Source organism: Halichoeres trimaculatus, unplaced genomic scaffold (genome assembly GCF_033239565.1).
Source record: "Halichoeres trimaculatus isolate MK-OKI-2021-1 unplaced genomic scaffold, fHalTri1.1 fHalTri1_scaffold_12, whole genome shotgun sequence".
In the NCBI taxonomy this organism is placed as follows: Eukaryota; Metazoa; Chordata; class Actinopteri; order Labriformes; family Labridae; genus Halichoeres; species Halichoeres trimaculatus.
In genome coordinates, this window is record NW_027437190.1 from 28,004,670 (window position 1) to 28,025,296 (window position 20,627).

A 20,627-nucleotide genomic window follows, 5' to 3' on the forward strand; every position below is an offset into this window, starting at 1 on the left:
TAAGGTGAGAATAAATCCCTCTAGCACTTTCACAGCCACAGAATCTGAATCCAGGCATATCTAATAGTCGTCTTTACCTTTCTCTGATTGTTTGTCCGTCTTGCTCCTGTGTGTTCTTCCCTCTTCCAGTTCCTGCTCTGAGCTGAGCAGTTTCACTTTTCTATTTCTGTTTATTTAAGGATTTAAGGAAGTTTCCTCCGAAGCTGCAGAAGTCATTTCCCCTCTTCTGAGACTGACAGGCTCTAACACACTTCTTAGTTCAGAAAAATACCAAGTGTGTTTGTTAGCTGATCAAAACTAGCTACAATGAAATAAAAAAAAAACAAACAAACATGGATATCATTTTGGATCTTCACTGTGGAAAACAAAAGATTCCTCTTCAGTGTTTTGTGAAAGGTCACGTCTGTCTCTTCCACTCACAGCAGTCACAGCCATTAAGAATTACATGTATATACTAAAAGTCTTGATGTGGAAGGTTTTTTTTTTTTGGTCATCAAGAGGAATCAGGGTTAATATCAATCTGTTTCATAACCAGATAAAAACTCCTCACAGGAGCTTTAGGTTGTTTCACTTGATAATCACTGGAGGCTGACAGGCACTTTGCAGTTATTTATCCTCATCCTGCCTCAGTGAGTATTCATGGATAGATAGGTAAATGTGTTTCATTGATGCCAAACTGGACAACTGCAGAAGTTCAGGGAGAAATAAAGGCTCATTCTACTCAAATCAGGAGATTAACCAGGAGTAACTTGACTCACAGTCACACAACATTTAAAAAAAAAAAGGAATGCACTCTTATATCTGTCTGCAAAAATAAAATTCAGACAAAGATGTGACTTCATAACTGAAGAGAAGGATCAATATTTTATTTTAAAACAAATCCACTGAGAGTTGCAGCAGAGTGACACTTCAGATTAAGATAACAGATTAAAATTTGAATTTCACTTTATAATGAAGTGTGTTTATAGCCTTATAAGCGACATTTAAGCCAAAGATTGTCCTGCTTTTTGGACGACAGCTTCCTAAAAGAAGTAGAAAATAAATAAGAACATGCTATCAGAGAAAGTCTACACAGTAAACTTCTGCTTCAATAAATCAGGTAAAATAAAAAGTAATAACAGCTCAATTTGATGCTCTGCTTTAAAGATGAGCTGGACGTTATAAATACTCTCTGCGTGCAGAGGAGGTTGACTGGTTAGTTCAGAGGTTGGCAGATCACATCATACTCTGGAGATCGGTCTGTTTTCTGCAGGGACATGTAAGTCCTGTCCTCCTTGTTTGGGTCCACTGTTTTTCTTTTGGTCCTTTGGAAAAAAAAACATTTGAAGTAAGAGATGATGAAATGTGTAATGGTCGCTAACTTGAAATATAAAATGATAATGTGTTAACATACCAGAGACACACCACACAGATGACCAGCACAACATTCACAATGAGGGAAACAGCAGCAACAGCCCAAGGCAGCACTGATGTTGGTCCATTTGAATATGCTGTAAGATAAAAAGGCACAATAAATGAAGTTTGCAGGTTTGTTAGTATTTTTTCTCATCAAAATTCACACTTCATGTAATGCCGAAACAACTCTGCAGTTATAGTGATTGTTGTTTTGAGGGAGACTTTCTTTCGAAACCTCAAAAAAGATCCTCGCTGAGGTGCTCTGGATGAAAATGTAAAATGAAAAAAGATGATACAACCACGGCTTTTGGATACAGAAACTTTCCACATCTGCATGTTAAAGTTATCTCTGTATTCTCTTGTTCAAACTGACATCTTCATGTCTCCAGCTGTTTTTATTTGATTGATTCTGGCTTTTACTTACAGCTGCTTTGAACAACAGATCTGATGTAGTGAGCAGAATGGGCAAAAATACAGACTTCAAGTTAAAGCATATTGTTGATGGAAATCATTTCTCTCTCTTGTGTGACCTCGAGTAAATTCAAAAATACTAGTTTAGTTTTCCTGTCAGTGCTCAGGCTGTTTTTGAACAGGAGACAAGTTGACCCCAGACTACTATAACACTTACAATAAGATATATGGGACTCTGATGTATATACACTGACTCTTGATAAATTTCCCAAACTGTAAATCACTTCAAAGAAAAAATCAGTTTGGTTCATTGGCACTTATTTTGTGGAAGATATAAAATGAGAAATATAAAAAGGAACTGCTGAAACGAAAGCTTTTAAAACGCAAAAAGTTTTCTGATGTACTGTGGGAGAAATGGCAGCTGACACTAACCGTCCTTCTGCTCCAACACATTTTTTGTGACGACCTTGAGCTCCTCTTTTACTTCTCCAAACTCATTTCTGCTGACACACCTAACAGTGGTGTAGTTGTGATCCTTGACTGATAAACTGATGCTGGTGTTGACTGTGGTGTTTGTCATGCTGATTGTAAAAGAGTAATGTGTTTGTTTCTTCAGGAGCGGCCATTCGATGGTGGGTATAGGAAACCCCTGACTGATGCACACACAGGTCAGGACCTCTGACTGAACCTCACATACAGAGCTGTTTAAGATGCTTGGTATCGCTGCAAACACAAGAATGAACCCAACATTACAGCAGCAATTCAGTCAGCTTGTATGATCATTAAGATCATTTTGTAGTCAATGAAATGAAAAGTGATTCTTACAAGTCATACTCAGTGTCACTGTCTCTCCAGTAGAGGTAACGTTATTGAATCTGACCAGACAGGTAACATTAGTCCCATGATCCTCAGCTGCGGGAGTAAAGGTCAAAGTTGAACTGTGTCTTTGTTCGAAAGCAGACAGGTTCTCTGTTTTAATTTTTCCTGTGATGGTGGACTCATGCTGTCCTCCTCCTCCACTCCACATCCAGATGATCTCAGGAGCAGATCCAGAGCAGAGACCAGGAGCAGTGCAGCTCAGTGTGGTCTGCTGTCCCTCTGTCAGAGGAGGAACCGTCAGTGTGGGCTTCTGGGTCAGATCTGATAGGAGAGAGATGCACAACAAGGTGAGTTACCTGACACTATGACTACTTCAGTTTGGTTTTAACTACACTGAAATCTGAAGGAAGTAGTTAAAGAAATAATGGATGCAGATATTGCATTTGCCACCAGAGGTCGATAAATATCAAGAAATACCAAAAACTCCACCATAAATTACGTTTATGTTTGTGTGGCTCTTCATACCTTCAACAGAAATGACTGTTTTTGCAGAATACTGGAATCTCTCTGGGTTCCAATAATAATTGTAACCATTAACTCTGAGCTGATAGGATCCAGAGTCTGAGGCTGTGAGGTCGTTGATGATGATGCTGCAGTTGTTCTGACTGATGTTAGGCTCCAGTTGTTTTACTCTACCTCTGAATCCAGACTGAACTTTTCTGCTGTCATTGCTAAATATTATATCAGACTCCTGGCATCTTTGTTGATATCGTCCACATTTGAACCAATCGACACTTTTGGGATAAAAATATGTGCTAGTGGTGAAAGAGCACGGTACAACAACACAGAGTCCAGCTTCAGCTCTTATTATCCCATCACTCAGAGTGATACAGTAAGCACCTTGACAGACGCTTCTTGTTTCCAAGGATGCACCTGATGATAGTAAATAGGACACAGAAACAGGATATGAATATCATAATGATAAACTATGATACACTCACGGGCCATTTTATCAGGCACACCTGTCCAACTGCTTGTTAATGCAAATTTCTAATCAGCCAATCACATGGCAGCAACTCAATGCATTTAGGCATGTAGACATGGTCAAGATGATCTGCTGTATCTGCTGTTTGCTGTTCAAACCAAGCACCAGAACGGGGAAGAAAAGTGGTTTAAGGGACTTTGTACGTGGCATGGTTGTTGGGGCCAGATGGGCTGGTCTCAGTATTTCAGAAACTGCTGATCTACTGGGATTTTAACTCACATCCATTTTGAGGGTTTACAGAGAATGGTCCCAAAAAGAGAAAATATCCAGTGAGCAGCAGTTCTGTGGGCCTCTCTGAACGCACAACATGTCCAACCTTGAGGCAGATGGGCTACAGCAGCAGAAGACTACACCAGGTGTCACTCGTGTCAGCTAAGAACAGGAAACTGAGGCTACAATCTACACAAGCTCACCAAAACTGGACAATAGAAGATTGGAAAAACGTTGCCTGGTCTGATGAGTCTGGATTTCTGCTCCACATTCGGATGATAGGGTCAGAATTTGGCGTCAACAACATGAAAGCATGGATCCATCCTGCCTTGTATCAACGGTTCAGGCTGCTGCTGGCGGTGTAATGGTGTGGGTGATATTTTCTTGGCTCACTTTGGGCCCCTTAGTACCAACTGAGCATGGTTTAAAGTCCACAGCCTACCTGAGTATTGTTGCTGACCATGTCCATCCCTTTATGAGCACAGTGTACCCATCTTCTGATGGCTACTTCCAGCAGGATAACGCTCCATGTCATAAAGCTGGAATCATCTCAGACTGATTTCTTCAACATGACAATGAGTTTCCTGTACTCAAATGTCCTCCACAGTCCCCAGATCTCAATCCAGTAGAGCACCTTTAGGATGTGGTGGAACGGGAGATTCTCATCATGGATGTTCAGCCAACAAATCTGCAGCAACTGCGTGATGCTATCATGTCAATATGGACCAAACTGTTTCCAGTACCTTGTTGAATCTATGCCACAAAGGATTAAGGTTGTTCTGAAGGCAAAAGGAGGGTCCAACCCGGTACTAGTAAGGTGTACCTAGTAAAGTGGCCGGTGAGTGTGTATATAATGTAAAAAGGTTTTAGTTGTGACAGACAGAGTTAAAACTTTCTTTTTGGGGGTTTGATATAACTGAAGTTTGCCTAATCCCAGTAAACATCAAAACAGAGCTTTTGGCACTTCTTTCCATTAATATTCTGGCTCTTTAAATAACTTAATTGTAAAAGCCAGCAAGCTTCTGTAAAGTTTTGAGGTTGAAAAACACACAGAAAACTTAAAATGTGTAAACTTTTTCTAACTTTTAAACATCCCTGTATGAGATTTAAATTCAACAACATACCAGTGTCTGTGCAGCTGTCTTTCACAGAGAGAAGCAGAGTGGCCCACATGAGAACAAACATCATGAGTTGGTTTTTGAAACAGTCGGTCTCTCCCTCTGTGGAGCAGATTTTACACAGTGCAGTAAAAATGAAGGAGCTGGACAGAAGTGAAACACACAGCTGACATCATTTTAGAATACAGGAAGTTGTAGTTTAAGTTGTTCTGTCGTTTTAAGTTTGACACTTTCTATCCAAGATTTTTTTCTTTTATTTTTAACTTCCTGTCTTTCTTCCCTGCTTTCCTTCTGATTTTTCTGCTCTGATCTGATGTTTTCATTTTTTTTGTTCCTTTTCAGCAAAAGATTTCAGTAAGTTTCTTCAGACACTATGGAGTTTCAGCTCTCCTCTTCTCAAACTGTTTTATCACAAAAAGCCCCATTGATATATTTATCCTTTTTAACCTCGTAAGACCCAGCGGCCACATATGTGGACATCACATTTCTGCCTCTCAGACCCATGATACTTCATATTTTAAAACTTTGACCTCTCATCCACATTTAGGGACACTGCCCACATCATTTTTGGTGAAATCACAACATTACACCCATTTCAGTGAAATAAACATCGTATTTAGGTAGAATAACACTACTAACAAACAACTAATAGAGAACTCATAACACAAATAATTAAACTCCCCGTACAATGAACAATTTTGGTGATAATACTTTTTAGGTCTTACTTATCCCAAAATACACTGAGACTTGATGATAGGTCACTCTTCCTTAATGCTGTTTAAAATCTTGTGTGTACAACTTCATCAGCTTTTGACCCTAAAAGCTTCAAAATAATTCACTTCCTGAGAAAAGTTTACCTTGTCATAAGTTCTCTGTTACAAAATCTCTTTAAGAATACCAAAAACAAAATCTAACTGAGGAAAGGTGAGAATAAATCTCACCAGTTCTTCCACAGCCACAAAATCTGAATCTTGGCATATTTAAGAGTTATCTCGTACCTCTGATTGTTTGTCTGTCTGCTCTGTGTGTTCTTCTCTCTTCCAGTTCATGGACTGATCATTATTACTCTTCCATTTCTCTTTTTTTTTTTTTTTGGAGGGGGACGTTTGAAGGTTTAAGGTTGCACCACCTAAGATTTCAGAGTTTCCTTAAAAGCTACTCTGCTGTGTTTTTCCACACCCCAGCATCTGAAAGGTTTGAACACACTTCCTATTAACCAAACAGCACAAACCATGAGATGGTGTGTTGAATTCTGTTTTCTTGTGTTCAAACAACACACATACAAACACACTGTTTTAGAGAAATCATTTCATTCAGAATTATAACATGTCAAAGAATAAGTGCATATTAGCAAAAATAAAATTAAAAAAAGGAACCAGGGGTGATTTCTCATTAAAGATACAGTTACAGAATTTGTGAACACTGTCCTCAGCAAAGTCTAAGTGGTTTTACTCTGCTTCTGGGTTAAATCTGATGGGAAAGCGGTCCATAATTAGGTGAGCCACCTGAAACCATAACTACTTCAATTTGGGATTATTTAAATTTCAAGATACTGAGATCTGATTGTCAAAAAGTAAGACTAAAAATCGTGACTGCAGTTCTTACAGTTTGCCACTAGAGGTCATCAAATTCCAAAATTACTTCATGCCAGAGTATTGAACACATTGTGAGGGCTTACAACAAAACACATATTTCCCCATCTGTATACTTTTAACAAAGAGGTCTGCTCTTAAAGGCTTTCTCTTCAGTGTTTTGTGAAATGTCAGATATGACTCTTACCCTCACAGCAGTTACAGGCATTCAGAATTACACATATGAAATAAAAGTTATGTCGTGGATGGTTTTGCATAACATTAAGGAAAAGATGTGACCCCATACCTGAAGAGAAAGGTCAATATTTTATTTCCAACACATCTCTTTACAGCAAATCTTCTGAGAGCTGCAGCAGAGTGACATTTCAAATTATATTAACAGATTAACATTTTGAATTTCATTTTATATTGAAGTATATTCATAGAGTTACGACCGGCATTTCAGTTAAAGATTGTCCCGAGTCTTGGACTACAGCTTTAGAAAAGTAATAGAAAATAAATCAGAACAAGTTATCAGAGAAAGTATTCACAGTGAATTTCTGCCCCAATCGAACATGTAAAATAGGAAAAAAGTAAAAAGAAGTAATAAAACCTCACTTTCAATACTTTAAAGACATCAGTGAGTTACATAATGAACACGTTTCAGTCCCTGCTTTAAAGATAAGCTACACATTATAGATACTCTGTCTCTCTTTGCACGCAGAGGAGGCTGACTCTGGTTAGTTCAGAGGTTGGCAGATCACATCGTACTCTGGAGATCGGTCTGTTTTCTGCAGGGACATGTAAGTCCTGTCCTCCTGGTTTGGGTCCACTGTTTTTCTTTTGGTCCTTTAAAAACAAATGATTAAAAGTCAGAAATGTTAAAAACTTCCAACTTGAAATATAAAATGATAGTGTGTTAACATACCAGAGAAACACCACACAGAAGACCAGCACAACATTCACAATGAGGAAAACAGCAGCAACAGCCCAGGGCAGCATTGATAGTGGTCCATTTGAATATGCTGTAAGAAAAAAAGGAAAAATTAATGAAGTTTGTATCATTTTGTATTTGTCATAAACACACACTTTGAGTAATGCTGAAACAACTCTGTAATTGCAGTGATCATTGATCTGAAGGGGACTATCAGAAAATCCTCAAACAAGCAAACAAGACACTTGCTGAAGCACTCTACCTCATCCAACTTATAGAAAAATGCTGAAAAAGATTATACATCAAAGAATATGAACACAGACACTTTCTTCATCTGTCTGAAAAAGTCTGTATTCTGTCTGTGTTCAGACTGACATCTTCATGATTCCAACTTAAGCAACATTTGAATAGTTTTTTCCTATTCTTGAACTGATTCTGGTTTCCACCAACAGCTGCTGACTGTAAACGCTGACTCTTGATAAGTCCCTCTCACCACTTTAAAGGAAAAATGTTTAAATGGTTGACTGTTTTGTTTTTGTTTTTTGTTTTTTTGTACAAATGAAGAATAAAGAAATATAAAAAGGAACTAAAAACTCCTATCAGCACAATTTAAAAAAGGTTTACAAAAACAAGAAGGCCTGTTGGAAATTCAGTGAAGAACTAATGTACTGTGGGAGAAATGGCGGACACTTACCCTCGTTTTCTGATTCACTTTGTGATATGTTTTTTATGATGACCTTGAGCTCCTTTTTTACAACTCCAAACTTGTTTTTGCTGACACAATCAACAGTGGTGTAACTAAAATCTTTGACTGATAAACTGATGCTGGTGTTGACTGTGTTGTTTGTAATGCTAGTTGTAAAAGAGTAATGGGTTTGTTTCTTCAGGAGCGGCCATTCGATGGTGGGTAGAGGAAACCCCTGACTGATGCACACACAGGTCAGGACCTCTGACTGAACCTCACATGCAGAGCTGTTTAAGATCCTTGAAAAAACTGCAAACAAACAAAATAATCTTAAATTGAAAGCAAACACTTGGCCAGCCGAGATGATAATAAAAATCTTTTTTTCTTTCTTTTTCAGGCGTCACTTCTTACCTGTCACAGTGACTTCAGTGTGTGCTGTCCGATTGATGATCTGGTGTGAAGCTGAGCAGATGTACTTTCCAGCATCTTCAGCTGTCACGTCAGGGACAGTGAGTTTGGCTGTTTTGGTGTCTTTTTTCAGGGTTTTGTCAGAGCCAAGTTTCGTCCATATGACGACAGACGGAGGAAAACTGTCAACACTGCAGGTCAGAGTTAGAGCATCACCCAGTTTGACACCTCTCTCTCCTCTGATGACAGGATTCTTGAAATCTTTAGGAGGAAAATTAAAATATAACTTAAAAATTTGTCTGAATGACCAGGGCCTGTATGCATGTTCAGTCATCAAACAAACGGGGCCATTAGTCCTAACGTTCAGTTATGGAACGGCTCGTTAAGGCTTGTACACATTACAAGATTCTCCAAAACTTCACACACTTGATGATAACAAAAGACTGATCACACAAGATTTCTCTCTCCTGATCTTAGAGTGTGTGGTGTGCACTCCGAGGACACCACACACTTACAGATTCTTCAGCAGAGCTTCAGTTTATACATGCTCAATATTCCAAATCTCGGGTTGTAAAAAGTGACTTCAGTGTAAACGAACGTGACGGACGAAAGGGAAAAAAAAACTAGGATGGTTGTTTTCGGACTCTTTTGGATATGGGCTGTATGAATAGTAATGCGCTGGTGGTGAGTAAAGTCGTTTTAAGTATTACAGATAGATTTCTTACTTCTTCTTCAATCAGTCAGCTGAGTCAACTTACATCTTGGCTTTGCTACGTGACAGTACACGCTGAACCAGCTTGGAGGGCCCCTCACACTACAGGATTTTTAGTCGCAAATATTAAACCCCTTGATTATCTACAATCTCTGAATCAGAGGCCTTCCGAGCAGCTCCAACTAGAAAATATTACTCTTAACACACCCCACATCACAGGTGAATCACACATGATGTCATCAGACAACCAGGCCTTTGCTGGCTTTGATCGTAGGGGAAATCGGGACAAGAATCAGCCCGGTTATCCTGTAGTGTGTACCTGTCTTTAGCCGCATGCACAACTGCAAATAATCGTCCAGTTTACTAATGACACCATGAAAGAGATGCAGGTGCAGATTACGTCATAATCAAAGAGAACATCCTGGAAAACCCCATCACACATACTCGAACTGCGCATGTCTACCACTCCTAATTAGCAATTAACCTGGCGAGCGGTAACAGTGACTGAGAGAAGATCAAGAAATGGAGATTTTATTACAAGAATGCACAAAAATGTTTAACCAGTGAGTCAATCAGGTTAAGAAGAAGAGAGAGAAAGTTTGGCGATCTTGAACAGAGTAAATGCGTGTTTCTGAGCACACAGTTGACTCTTAAAGCCGTTCATGAACTCCAACATTTCACCACAAACATCTTGGAAGGACCCAGACCCAGAAAAGCAAAAAGCCAATCAAACTTGTAAAACTGACGTTGTGTCTCTTAAATCTAAAGTTTCTGTATGGCTACACATTGCCACTTTTCCAAAGGATTGTCCACTGTCTGTGTAATTCGTCTCAAACAGTAACGCATCACGGGATGTCTGCCATTAAACAGCCGAAAAGGCGCTGTAATCCTGTCATTGGTGCCTGTAATGATGGAGTCTACCTCCATTAAACTTAATACTCTTTTTGCGCGTTAACCTGACTCATGCATTCCACTAATAGATTTTTTTTCCACTTTCCACGCTAATGTCTGGTCATGCATACGGGCCCAGTTCTTTATCACTCCATGCAGATTCAAGTCTGACATTAAAACATCACTGGAAGCAAAAATCAGCTTTTAAAAATGTGAGACTGAACTAAAAGTCATTGGTCAGTAAGAAGCAAAGCTGGTTAAATTAAAACCTGAACAAACATGCTCATACATGCTGGAAAAAAAACTTTGATTACACTTATTGTCAGTTCCTTAAAACTGTAAAAATATACTATTACAAAGTGTGGTACATTAAAATTCATCAAGCACAGAAAGATTTTAGTGTCTCAAACACTGAGATGCTTCCGTGGATTTTCAGACCCATAAAAAGTGTCCAACTAGGTTTCACCATTTGACGACTGTTACTGTTAAAAGATATTTGTTGATTAAGGCTCCATTTAGTCATGGGCCCCTTTGAACTACCCTAACTTTCTATTTTTCATATCACCCCTGTCCAGTCAGGGTCACTGAATATTAAAATAAGCATTCAGGATATAGAAAGAGGCAGTGGATCATAAAAAGATGCTCAGTCTGAAGTAAGTAAAAGATTTCAGAGATCACAAGACAAAGTAATGGATACAATTCAAAGGGTTATTGTTTAAGTCACAAAGCTTCAAAGATCAAGATAAGTTTCAGGAATTTTTAAAACTCTTTCTAAGCTTAGCGAGGTCAGAATATTAAACATTCAGAAAAATACACAGATCAATGCTTAGTGTGTCTTACTTACAGTTCACATTCAGAGTCTCTCTTTTCTCTGTAGAGATTCTGTTTGTAAAGCTGACCTTACAGGTGACGATAGTTCCATGGTCCTCAGCTGAGGGAGTGAAGCTAAAAGATGAAATTTGTCTTTGTGCAAAAGCAGACAGGTTCTCTGTTTTATTGTTTCCTTTGATGGGGGGTTGTCCCAGTACTCCTATTCTCAACCTCCAGGTGAACTCAGGAGCAGATCCAGAGCAGAGACCAGGAGCAATGCAGCTCAATGAGGCCGGCTGTTCCTCTGTCAGAGGAGGGATTATCACTGTGGGCTCCTGGGTCAGATCTGATGGGACAGAGATCCATGAGTGGAGGCAGGTGAGACATGAACAGCTTACAGTCACTTCAGTAAACAAATATTCTTTAAGAAAATGTGCATTATCTCAAAAATAGCTGCAGTTCCAACATTTTGCCCACAGAGGTCAGTAACATTGGTTAGTGCTTTATGAGGGAACAAGACAAACCAAAAAAATCACAACAATTGATTTAGTTTAACATTGTGTTTGTATGTACTGGATTTATTTAGGCTTTTCATACCTTTTACAGAGATGGAGGCTTTTTTAGAGAATATCACTTTAGTTCCCTGATTAGAAATGGTTCCCTCAACTCTGAGTTGATACGATCCAGAGTCTGACTGTTTGAGGTTGTAGATGATGATTCTGCAGTTCCCCTTACTCACATCAGGCCCCAACAGAGACACTCTGCCTTTAAACCCGGACCTTACTTCTCGGGGATCATTGGAGTCAAATATCCTGTCTTTATCGTCACATCTTTTGTTTGGTGGTTCACATTTGAGCCAGACTATGTTTGTGGCTGTAAAGTCAGAACTAGTGGTGAAAGAACACGGGATCACAACACAGAGTCCAGCCTCTGCTGTTATTACTCCTTCCCTCAGAGTGATGCAGAAGTTTGGCCCCTGGCAGGTTTTCTTCACAGCTAATGAACCTGTTTTTGAAAACAGAGAAATGCTGAGACAGAAAAAAATGTTTGATAAAAACATATTTTTACAATCATCATAAGACTGCTTCTTTAGACTGACAGTAAATCAACCTCACTCTGTTTTGACTGATCCACTAAATGATCTTTAGATAACTACAAATTTGAGAATATTTGATAATTCAATAAATGCTGTTAATAATAGGAATGTTACTCCTTAATCGGCACATTGATCATGGTAAATCATTTCTTTTTTTAAAATAAATATCAAATTACATTTGGAGAACTGTAATGACAAAAATAAGGGATTCATGTAAACATACATACCTGCATTTGCCTCGCTGCCGCACACAAGAAAAAGCAGAGATGCCAAGATGAGGACAAACATCCTTTTTTATTTGAGTCAATCTCTACGTCTGCACAAGAAATTATCCTTAAAAGGTAAAAACATTTGAGATATGAAGGTGTTTAAAAGTTAATAAAACACTTCCTTGGTTCACATTTATTTAAATAGAGAACATTTAATGATCAAAACAGAAAGTCACTCAGTCTAAATGTGTCTTTAAAGGCCTGTAATTCTTTTATCAGTTTTGTTGTGCAACATGTTTTGATACTCATTCTTCAAAACTACAAACTAATTACAATAATTTTGATGAATAAATAAACAAAATCTTTATTTTGTCAGCATCTTCCTTTCAAGAAGGGATCTGGTTCATTAAAAAAAAGAACATAAATGTGTTATTGTAAAAGATTTACCTCTTCTTGTTTTGTTCGCTCCCGTCCTAAATGATCTCTGCGAAATGTCTCCGCTTTGAAATTATTCTTCTGCTGCAAAATCTTGAGCAATCATGAGCTTCAACTTTGCCTTAAAAGGCCTCATTTTGCTCTCTTTGTTTCCTGCCTCTTCGCACTCTGAGGTGCTAGATTGCATCATTTTAGAGAAACAAACAGGTCACTGTGTTGTCTTTATTGTTTGGCAAACATCGCCGTACATTGAACTCTTAATTAATAACCAGTTTACCTTGCAGAGTGTACTCGAAGTGATAAAGATTTTAATGACAACTGATCACTCAGTGGTTTCATCCAAAGAAAGACAATTTTATCTTTTGAAGGAACAATTAAGAGGGAAGTAATTTGATCTTGTACAATAAGAGGAATAGGACTTAAGCTGAAAGAAGAAAGGAGGAAACATCTACAGTTCAATGTTTGTTAAGTTATGTAAGACTTGTATTAAGCTTGAAAGGTGCAAACTTCTCCTTTTTCTTTCTTAGCTGCAAACACACCAATACAAAAACATAATCAGACAACCAGCCATCTCATGAATGATGAACTTGTTAGCATGCAAACATCCTCGAGTGGACACAAATATCTGGACTGAATTTATGACTATAAAATCCAGAGGTTGACATCCAACTGAGGAGAAATTATGAGCAACGTTACAGAGGGACGTGTTCCTGTGCTTTCACAGCTGGTCCGTGAAATACAGAAGAAGAGAAAACAGACAAAACAACTTGGCAGCTGTGGGTGAAAGTGAGGTTTTCATTTTCACACAGTAAAGGCCTTTGCACACTGAGTCAGTTTTTTTCATCCAAAACTTGCGCATGTTAAAAAAAAAAATTCGATCCCAATTTTTGTCAATCATGCTTGCAGACTCAATCCAAAACTGTTGTCTATCATTATTTTTTTTGTAACAGGTTTGACTTTTTTTGCGTTTTTTTGCAACTGCCCAGCTCATTTCTTGGGTAGTTTGATTATTCAGAGACGCTGAAGGCTACTTGCAACATCACATTTTCCAACATATTTTCTCAACACATTTTGGGCGATGTTTAGATGATGAATGAAGACTTGTGTGCGCGACGGTGAGTTTGTGTGCCTGTGCATGTGCATGCCGCTGCTCAGGATCGATTTCTTGATGATTCTATTTTTGTCGATGTTTCAGTGAAGAGGACTTGTGTACATATGTGTGACGGTGTGCCTGTGCTTGTGCCTGTGTGTGTGTGTGTGTGTGTGAGCCCCTGCACGCATACCTCAAACATATTGACAGCTGCTGGCTAGGATCAATTGCTTAAACCCTGTTTGATGATTCCTTTTTTCTCGTTCTGTGAATTTTCTGCGATCCAAAAAAGGCATCCGAAAAAAACAGACTAGGTGTGTGAAGACCTTAACCAAAAACCAAAGCCACATACTTTTTCATCAAGTGTTCAACTTAACTTCACCTGAGCTCTCAGAGCAGAGAGGACAGAGGTGGAGCACCTTTGACCTCCTCAATGCTACAAACCATTAGCTTGTTCATTAAAGTGGGTCAACTTATTTTAAAGTTTACTGAAAACTGAACATGACATAATAAAACACTGAAATACAGAAATCGTCTCTGATTACCAGATTTTCCAGAGTCACATAGAGAAATCTGGACAGCATCACACAACAACAGGAGTCTCTCAGTTCCTTTAGCTCCTCCAGGTGAAATATGTCCGTTCACCATCTCATCTGTCCATAACAGTGGAGTATATTGCTACATCCTCTCCTTCCTCCTCTTCTGGGACATCATCTTTTGTCTCCTCATCCTCCTTTATCGTCACCTCCTCTTCTTTATCCTCCAACAGTTCACCTTTTGTCTCATTGTGGTTTTCACTTTGCTCTTTCACTTCTATCTTAATTTCAGCATACTCTGTCTCTGTCGTCTCTTGCTTCTTTACCGTCCTCTTTTTTAGCGCTGAGAAATCAATGCTGGCGTACTGAACGTCGTTTGGTCCACCATCCAGATCCTGGGCTGGTTTCTCCTCTGCCGCTGCCTCTCCTCCTTCTGTCACCTCTTGGTCGTAGGTGTGATCATCTTCAGCAGCTTGACCAGCATCTATCTGTCAGGTGAGGAAAAAAAAAACAATTTTTACTAGGGCTGTGACTTTAACACGTTAATTAGATTAATTAATTACAACGCACATTAACTCGTTATAAAAATCAACGCAAGATTAACTAATTGGCTGCCAGTCATTTTCAGAGCATCTTGAATGATCTTTTAAGACCCAAATAATAATTTTCTTTTCATGCCTTTTTCGTGTAGTCATTCGATTTGTCATGAACTATTATTTGTAATGCCCTAGAATTTAAATTCTTTATGTGGAGACTTTAAGCAGATATAAGATTAAAATGTGATTAACAAGATCAATTTATTATAAATCCTGTAATTATTTAGATTATTTGTTTAATCTCCTGACAGCACCATTTACCACCTAACGGCTATTGAATGTACTTGAAAGTAGTGTCCACAGAAAAACATCTTCTGAACAAAATAAACAGGATTTTTTTGTTTAAACTTGTGTATGAGAATATTCAATGATTTAGTCTTCTGCCAAAATCTGTTTGAATTGAAAAGTGTTGCTTTTGATGTTGAATATTGATGTGATTAATTACGATTAATTAATTACAAATGGCATAATTAATTTGATTAATATTTTTAATCAAGTCCCACCACTTGTTTATTTATGATCAAATGTGCCAACTGTTCCAAATTTTGAGTTTTAGTTACCAGTGGATCCTCTTGGCTGGTCACCAACTCTAAAGTCTTTTCCAGATTTTCGGAGTCCCCTTGTTTTTTTCTAAAAAGAATAGAAAGTTTCAATGCATACATATGACTCTTTCAAACAAACATGTACCATTATTTACAGTTGGTAACATACCTCTTGCATTTTTTTCCCAGGAAACAAAGGACAGCTGACAGAAGTAAGCCAAGAAAGAAGGCGATGATGACTTCCAGCCATGACACATTTTTTAACCGATCTGCTTAAAGAGAGGATGTTGATCTGAACATGAAGCTTGCATCACATGAACGTCCACATACAAAGGTCTCAGTAGATTTTATTTTTAGCAGAAGCTGTGCAATCACAACATGTACCTCCTTTTTGTGACATGTTGCTGTGGATGCTGAGGCTTTCTGTGACTTCTCCATTTTCATTGCTGCTCACACACTCAGCAGAGGTGTTGCTGTGCTCTTTCACAGTCAGAGTGATGGTGCTGTTGACCGTATGGTTTGTCACCGTAGTAATGACAGAGTACTGAGTGTGGCCATTCAGCAGCGGCCATTTGATGGTTGGTAAAGGAAAACCCTCACTGAGACACACACAAGTCAAGACCTGTGACTGAATCTCACATCCAGAGTTTTTAAAGATGCTCGGAAACCCTGTGAACACACAAGTAGAATCACAGCATCACTAAACCACTGTTGGTGGAGTCAGTCATGAACATAAAGAGACAAGTTCAGTCTACTTACAAGTCACAGAGACGTCAGCGTACACAGCCACAGTGGAGTTCAGGTATTTTGCTATACAGATGTACCTTCCAGAGTTTTCTGTTGTCATTTGTCTGATGATGAGCGTGGATGATCCAGTATCACTCTGCAACTCAGTGTCAGAACCAAGAAAAGTCCAAGTGATAAGAGACGGAGGGAAACTTTCCACACTGCAGGTCAGATTCAAAGTGTCTTCTTTAGCCAGAGATGTATTCCCAGTGATCACAGGTGTTTTCAGATCTGTGGAAAAAGTCATAAAGTTTTCATTTGAAAAAGTTTTTCATTAAAAAAAAAAATGATTTTACAGCAAGTCCACCAGTGCATCTGCTGGTCCCTGGGGAGTAATGTAAAACCTGCTAAACAGTATAAATACAGTTATAAGGTATGCATAGAAATAATATATGACTGAAGATGACTAAGCTGTGTTTTCAATGTAATACAGTTAAGTAAAATGTGCACAATGTTTAAATTAATTTAAATTTACTCACTGTAATATGAATGAGACAACACTCGGCCAACACAATCTTTTTACATTATCACCACTAGATGGCCCTGAAGATAAATTAATACTTTAAACACCTTTTAAGTGTTTTATGAACTCTACATCTGGTCTCAGAATTTAATACAGTTAGAATAATATTTTTAAAAAATGCGTGCAAATTCCAAGTACGCATGCTGAGATGCTTAATTTGGCCTTTCAAAACTTACATCTCACTTGAACTTCAACATCTCTCATCAGGGTGTGGTTCAGATGTTTGGCCGTGCAGACGTACAGTCCTGAATCCTTTGCAGTCACATTAGCGAGGGAGAACGTCACCTCTCCGATTCCTTGCTGCAGGTAGGTTTCAGTTTGGTTCTCCTGGATGGTTGAAGTTTCGTTATTCAGATCTGTTTCAGTTCCATTTTGTATGCTTTGATCAGAGAGTTTTGTCCATGTGAGGAGAAATGGAGGAAAACTCTCCACGCTGCAGGTCAGATTCAGAGTCTCACCTTCCGTCACAGGTGTATTCACAGAGACTTGAACTTCTTTAACATCTGTATGACACAAAGATATATACACTCTTAAATAGAATAAAAATGATAGTAAGAAAGCTGAAAATGTAGCTGAAATTTGTGCTACTCACAGTTAACATTGAGCATCACTGTCTCTTCTGTTATCATCCCGCCTGTGAAACTGACTCTACACGTAACATTATTCCCATGATGCTCAGCTGCGGGAGTAAAGGTCAAAGTTGAACTGTGTCTTTGTTCAAAAGCAGACAGGTTTTCTGTTTTAATTTTTCCTGTGATGATGGACTCATTCTGTCCTCCTTCTCTCCTCGTCCAGGTGAACTCAGGAGCAGATCCAGAGCAGAGACCAGGAGCAGTGCAGATCAGTGTGGTCTGCTGTCCCTCTGTCAGAGGAGGAACCATCAATGAGGGCTTCTGGGTCAGATCTGATAGGAGAGAGATGCACAACAAGGTGAGTTACCTGACACTATGACTACTTCAGTTTGGTTTAGACTACACTAAAATCTGAGGGAAGTAGTAATAGAAATAATGGATGCAGATATTGCATTTGCCACCAGAGGTCGATAAATATCAACAAATACCAGAAACTCCACCATAAATTACGTTTATGTTTGTGTGGCTCTTCATACCTTTAACAGAGACGGCTGTTTTTGCAGAATACTGGAATCTCTCTGGGTTCCAATAATCATTGAAACCATTAACTCTGAGCTGATAGTATCCAGAGTCTGAGGCTGTGAGGTCGTTGATGATGATGCTGCAGTTGTTCTGATTGATGTCAAGCTCCAGTTGTTTTACTCTACCTATGAATCCAGACTGAACTTTACTGCTGTCACTGCTAAATACTATATCAGACTCCTGGCATCTTTGTTGATATCGTCCACATTTGAACCAATCAACACTTTTGGGATAAAAATATGTACTAGTGGTGAAAGAGCACGGTATGACAACACAGAGTCCAGCTTCAGCTCTTATTATCCCATCACTCAGAGTGATACAGTAAGCACCTTGACAGGCTCTTCTTGTTTCCAAGGATGCACCTGATAATAGGAACAGTAGGACACAAAAAACAAGATATCAATACCAATTATTATTTTTTATTCGCATTTTTATTATTTTATTTTTAATAAAGTTTTTAACAATGATGTAAAGATGGTATCAATTAAGTTAAGTTTAGAAAATTTCTCTGTTGAAAAATGTCACAGAAGACTCATTGAAATAACTTTTCTACAATGTTACCATAAGCCAATAAGCTTATGGGCAGGTTAATTTGAGATGAAAAATGACAAAACATTTTTTATTTGAAAACTATTTCTAGCTTTTTAACACTTTTAACTGTGAGATAACAATGAATAAACATACCTGTGACTGTGCTGCCGTACTTCATGCAGAAAAGCAGAGTTGCCCATATGAGAACAAACATCCTGAGTTGGTTGTTGAGACGGTCGGACTCCCCCGCTGTGGAGCAGATTTTTCACAGCACAGTAAACATGAAGGAGCTGGACAGAAGTGAAACACACAGTTAGTTTTTCACCCTCATCTGTCGACCCTGCTCTCCTCTCTCTACAAGTTTCTGATCCAAAATGACCCTGTTCACTTTTTTACTTCTTCCTTTTTTTGCAACAACAAGATTTAAGGAAGTTTCTTCAGACACCACTCTGCTTTATTTCTCCTTGTACATCTTGAATCTTTTTTACCAAATGCAATTTCAGGAAAACCCAGTGGGCGTAACAGAACTTACCATAAATTTCAGCTTTGACATTTTATATTCTGAAGACTGTTTTGACTGTTTTCAAACCTCTTTATGTTTTAAGAAATGCAAATGTAGAAATAAGTGTAATATCCCTCTTAAAGCACTAAGCATCAGTCGTATGTCAGCACCTCATACAAATGATATTTTGTTGGAGTTATTCCTAAAAGGATTGACTCTACCCAACTTTTAAAACTGTGAAAGTTATTAATGAATGAAAAAAAAACATTGTACCTGAAAAATGATCTGAAAGAGTCTGATATTTGTTGTGACAGTTGCTTGTATTGGTTATTGTGTGGTGAGTGAAATCCATTTTAAACCAAATGAATCAAACGGAGAGTAATGTTACACAATGCTTCCTCATTACCAGAAAAGCAGCTTCTTATGCAGCACTTCTGCATCTCTCTTTTTATGGCTTGAATTAGTGCAATATGTATGTTCTAAGCATGTTAGTGTGGCTCAAATAGTCCTCCTGATACACCATGTGTAAATACTCTATGCTCTCAAGACAGATATATAGAATACAGGTTAAGCATGCGTCTGTTGGTGATATCACTTGTGGTTATCATCTTGATCTACACTTTTCTTTGTGAACATGAAAGAAACTTAAAAGCTTTAATCATCAAGGATCTTGAATGTATTTTTATCCAATGGTGCGACTGGGACTGCGAAAAGTAGATTCAACAAAAACTAGCTACATCACCCTGATGAATTTATTTACCCTCTGTGAAATCTATGACCCCACTTACTCCACATCCAACTGAAGCAGTTCTGTTTTCTTTGCCGATAAAATAGCTGAACCATAAAAAAGTTTACTCCATTCTACATGATCCAGGAGGCAGAGAGTCTCGTGGACTGTCCTTTTCGGTCCAGCACAACTGAATACAAGCCCATACATTAGTTTTTTAAAGAAAACAAACAGTTTATAAATTTGCACTCTGAGATGACGGTGACAGTTTTGCTGTTTCTCAACAGAAAGGAGATTTCATTGATGTGTTTTTTTAGGTCATTCATACTTTTAATTGGCATATTTTCTCTTACCTACTGATGGACTGTTAGGACACACATGATTACCTTTATGAGCTAAAGTTTTCAGAATGAACCCTCTAGCACATCATAGTCACTGCAGTGGATAGTTCTTTAAAAATCATCTTCTCCCAAATGCAGTGGATCTGTATATCAGCCTGTGTCAGGATTTTCTTCCTTAAGTATTTTATTCCATTTTATCTTTATTCCAGAGAAGGAAGCCTCTATTTTCAGTGGGTAGCAGGACAGATTTAAGTTACCTGATGGCTCAGGTGTTTGAACAGCGAGCTTATGCCCTTGAACTGAGAAGTTTGCTACTTATCTTGTGGGGAAATTGGCAGCATCGGTACTTCTGGATCTTTGGAAATCAGCAGTTTACAAACAGCTGCAGTCTGTGGGTCTCACCAACCAGAGTCCACTTCCACTTCCAGAGAGTCCAGTTTTTTTTTTTTACTTTTCTAAATATCAGTTATTAAAATGGATGAGCAGAAAAGACTGAACTGTGAACTGAAGAAAGTCTGAACAAATCTGGTTTCTATTCCACGGTGACATG

General features: G+C 38.4%; 4 protein-coding genes across 5 annotated transcripts in view; all 4 read right to left on the bottom strand.

Moving 5' to 3' along the window:
- Nucleotides 1-148, bottom strand: part of LOC141801223 (hemicentin-1-like) — a 30,528-nt gene extending 30,380 nt beyond the window's left edge. The window contains exon 1 of the mRNA XM_074684198.1: nucleotides 78-148. The gene's annotated coding sequence lies outside the window, so the exon portion shown is untranslated. The remainder of the gene's footprint in view (nucleotides 1-77) is intronic.
- A 943-nt stretch (nucleotides 149-1,091) lies between these two features.
- On the bottom strand, nucleotides 1,092-6,138 carry LOC141801224 (sialic acid-binding Ig-like lectin 14). Its single transcript, XM_074684199.1, has 7 exons — nucleotides 5,997-6,138; nucleotides 5,005-5,100; nucleotides 3,151-3,558; nucleotides 2,632-2,946; nucleotides 2,239-2,529; nucleotides 1,394-1,490; nucleotides 1,092-1,304 (listed from the first exon to the last, which is right to left on the bottom strand). Exons 2-7 carry the CDS (start codon nucleotides 5,066-5,068, stop codon nucleotides 1,196-1,198), a joined length of 1,284 nt encoding a protein of 427 aa, XP_074540300.1. The 5' UTR covers nucleotides 5,069-5,100; nucleotides 5,997-6,138; the 3' UTR covers nucleotides 1,092-1,195.
- A 1,171-nt stretch (nucleotides 6,139-7,309) lies between these two features.
- LOC141801225 (sialic acid-binding Ig-like lectin 14) lies at nucleotides 7,310-12,440 on the bottom strand. The gene is made up of 7 exons (XM_074684200.1): nucleotides 12,333-12,440; nucleotides 11,607-12,014; nucleotides 11,044-11,355; nucleotides 8,600-8,857; nucleotides 8,198-8,497; nucleotides 7,498-7,594; nucleotides 7,310-7,418 (listed from the first exon to the last, which is right to left on the bottom strand). Exons 1-7 carry the CDS (start codon nucleotides 12,391-12,393, stop codon nucleotides 7,310-7,312), a joined length of 1,545 nt encoding a protein of 514 aa, XP_074540301.1. The 5' UTR covers nucleotides 12,394-12,440.
- A 350-nt stretch (nucleotides 12,441-12,790) lies between these two features.
- LOC141800965 (myelin-associated glycoprotein-like) lies at nucleotides 12,791-18,856 on the bottom strand. 2 transcript variants are annotated; one of them, XM_074683842.1, is made up of 9 exons: nucleotides 18,661-18,856; nucleotides 17,931-18,338; nucleotides 17,415-17,726; nucleotides 16,999-17,325; nucleotides 16,273-16,530; nucleotides 15,898-16,182; nucleotides 15,683-15,782; nucleotides 15,532-15,601; nucleotides 12,791-14,863 (listed from the first exon to the last, which is right to left on the bottom strand). In XM_074683842.1, exons 1-9 carry the CDS (start codon nucleotides 18,719-18,721, stop codon nucleotides 14,489-14,491), a joined length of 2,196 nt encoding a protein of 731 aa, XP_074539943.1. In that variant the 5' UTR covers nucleotides 18,722-18,856; the 3' UTR covers nucleotides 12,791-14,488. The 2 variants fall into 2 exon arrangements, with proteins under 2 accessions (XP_074539943.1, XP_074539942.1); XM_074683841.1 differs by having other exon boundaries at nucleotides 15,683-15,785.
- Between the last annotated feature and the right edge of the window lie 1,771 nt (nucleotides 18,857-20,627).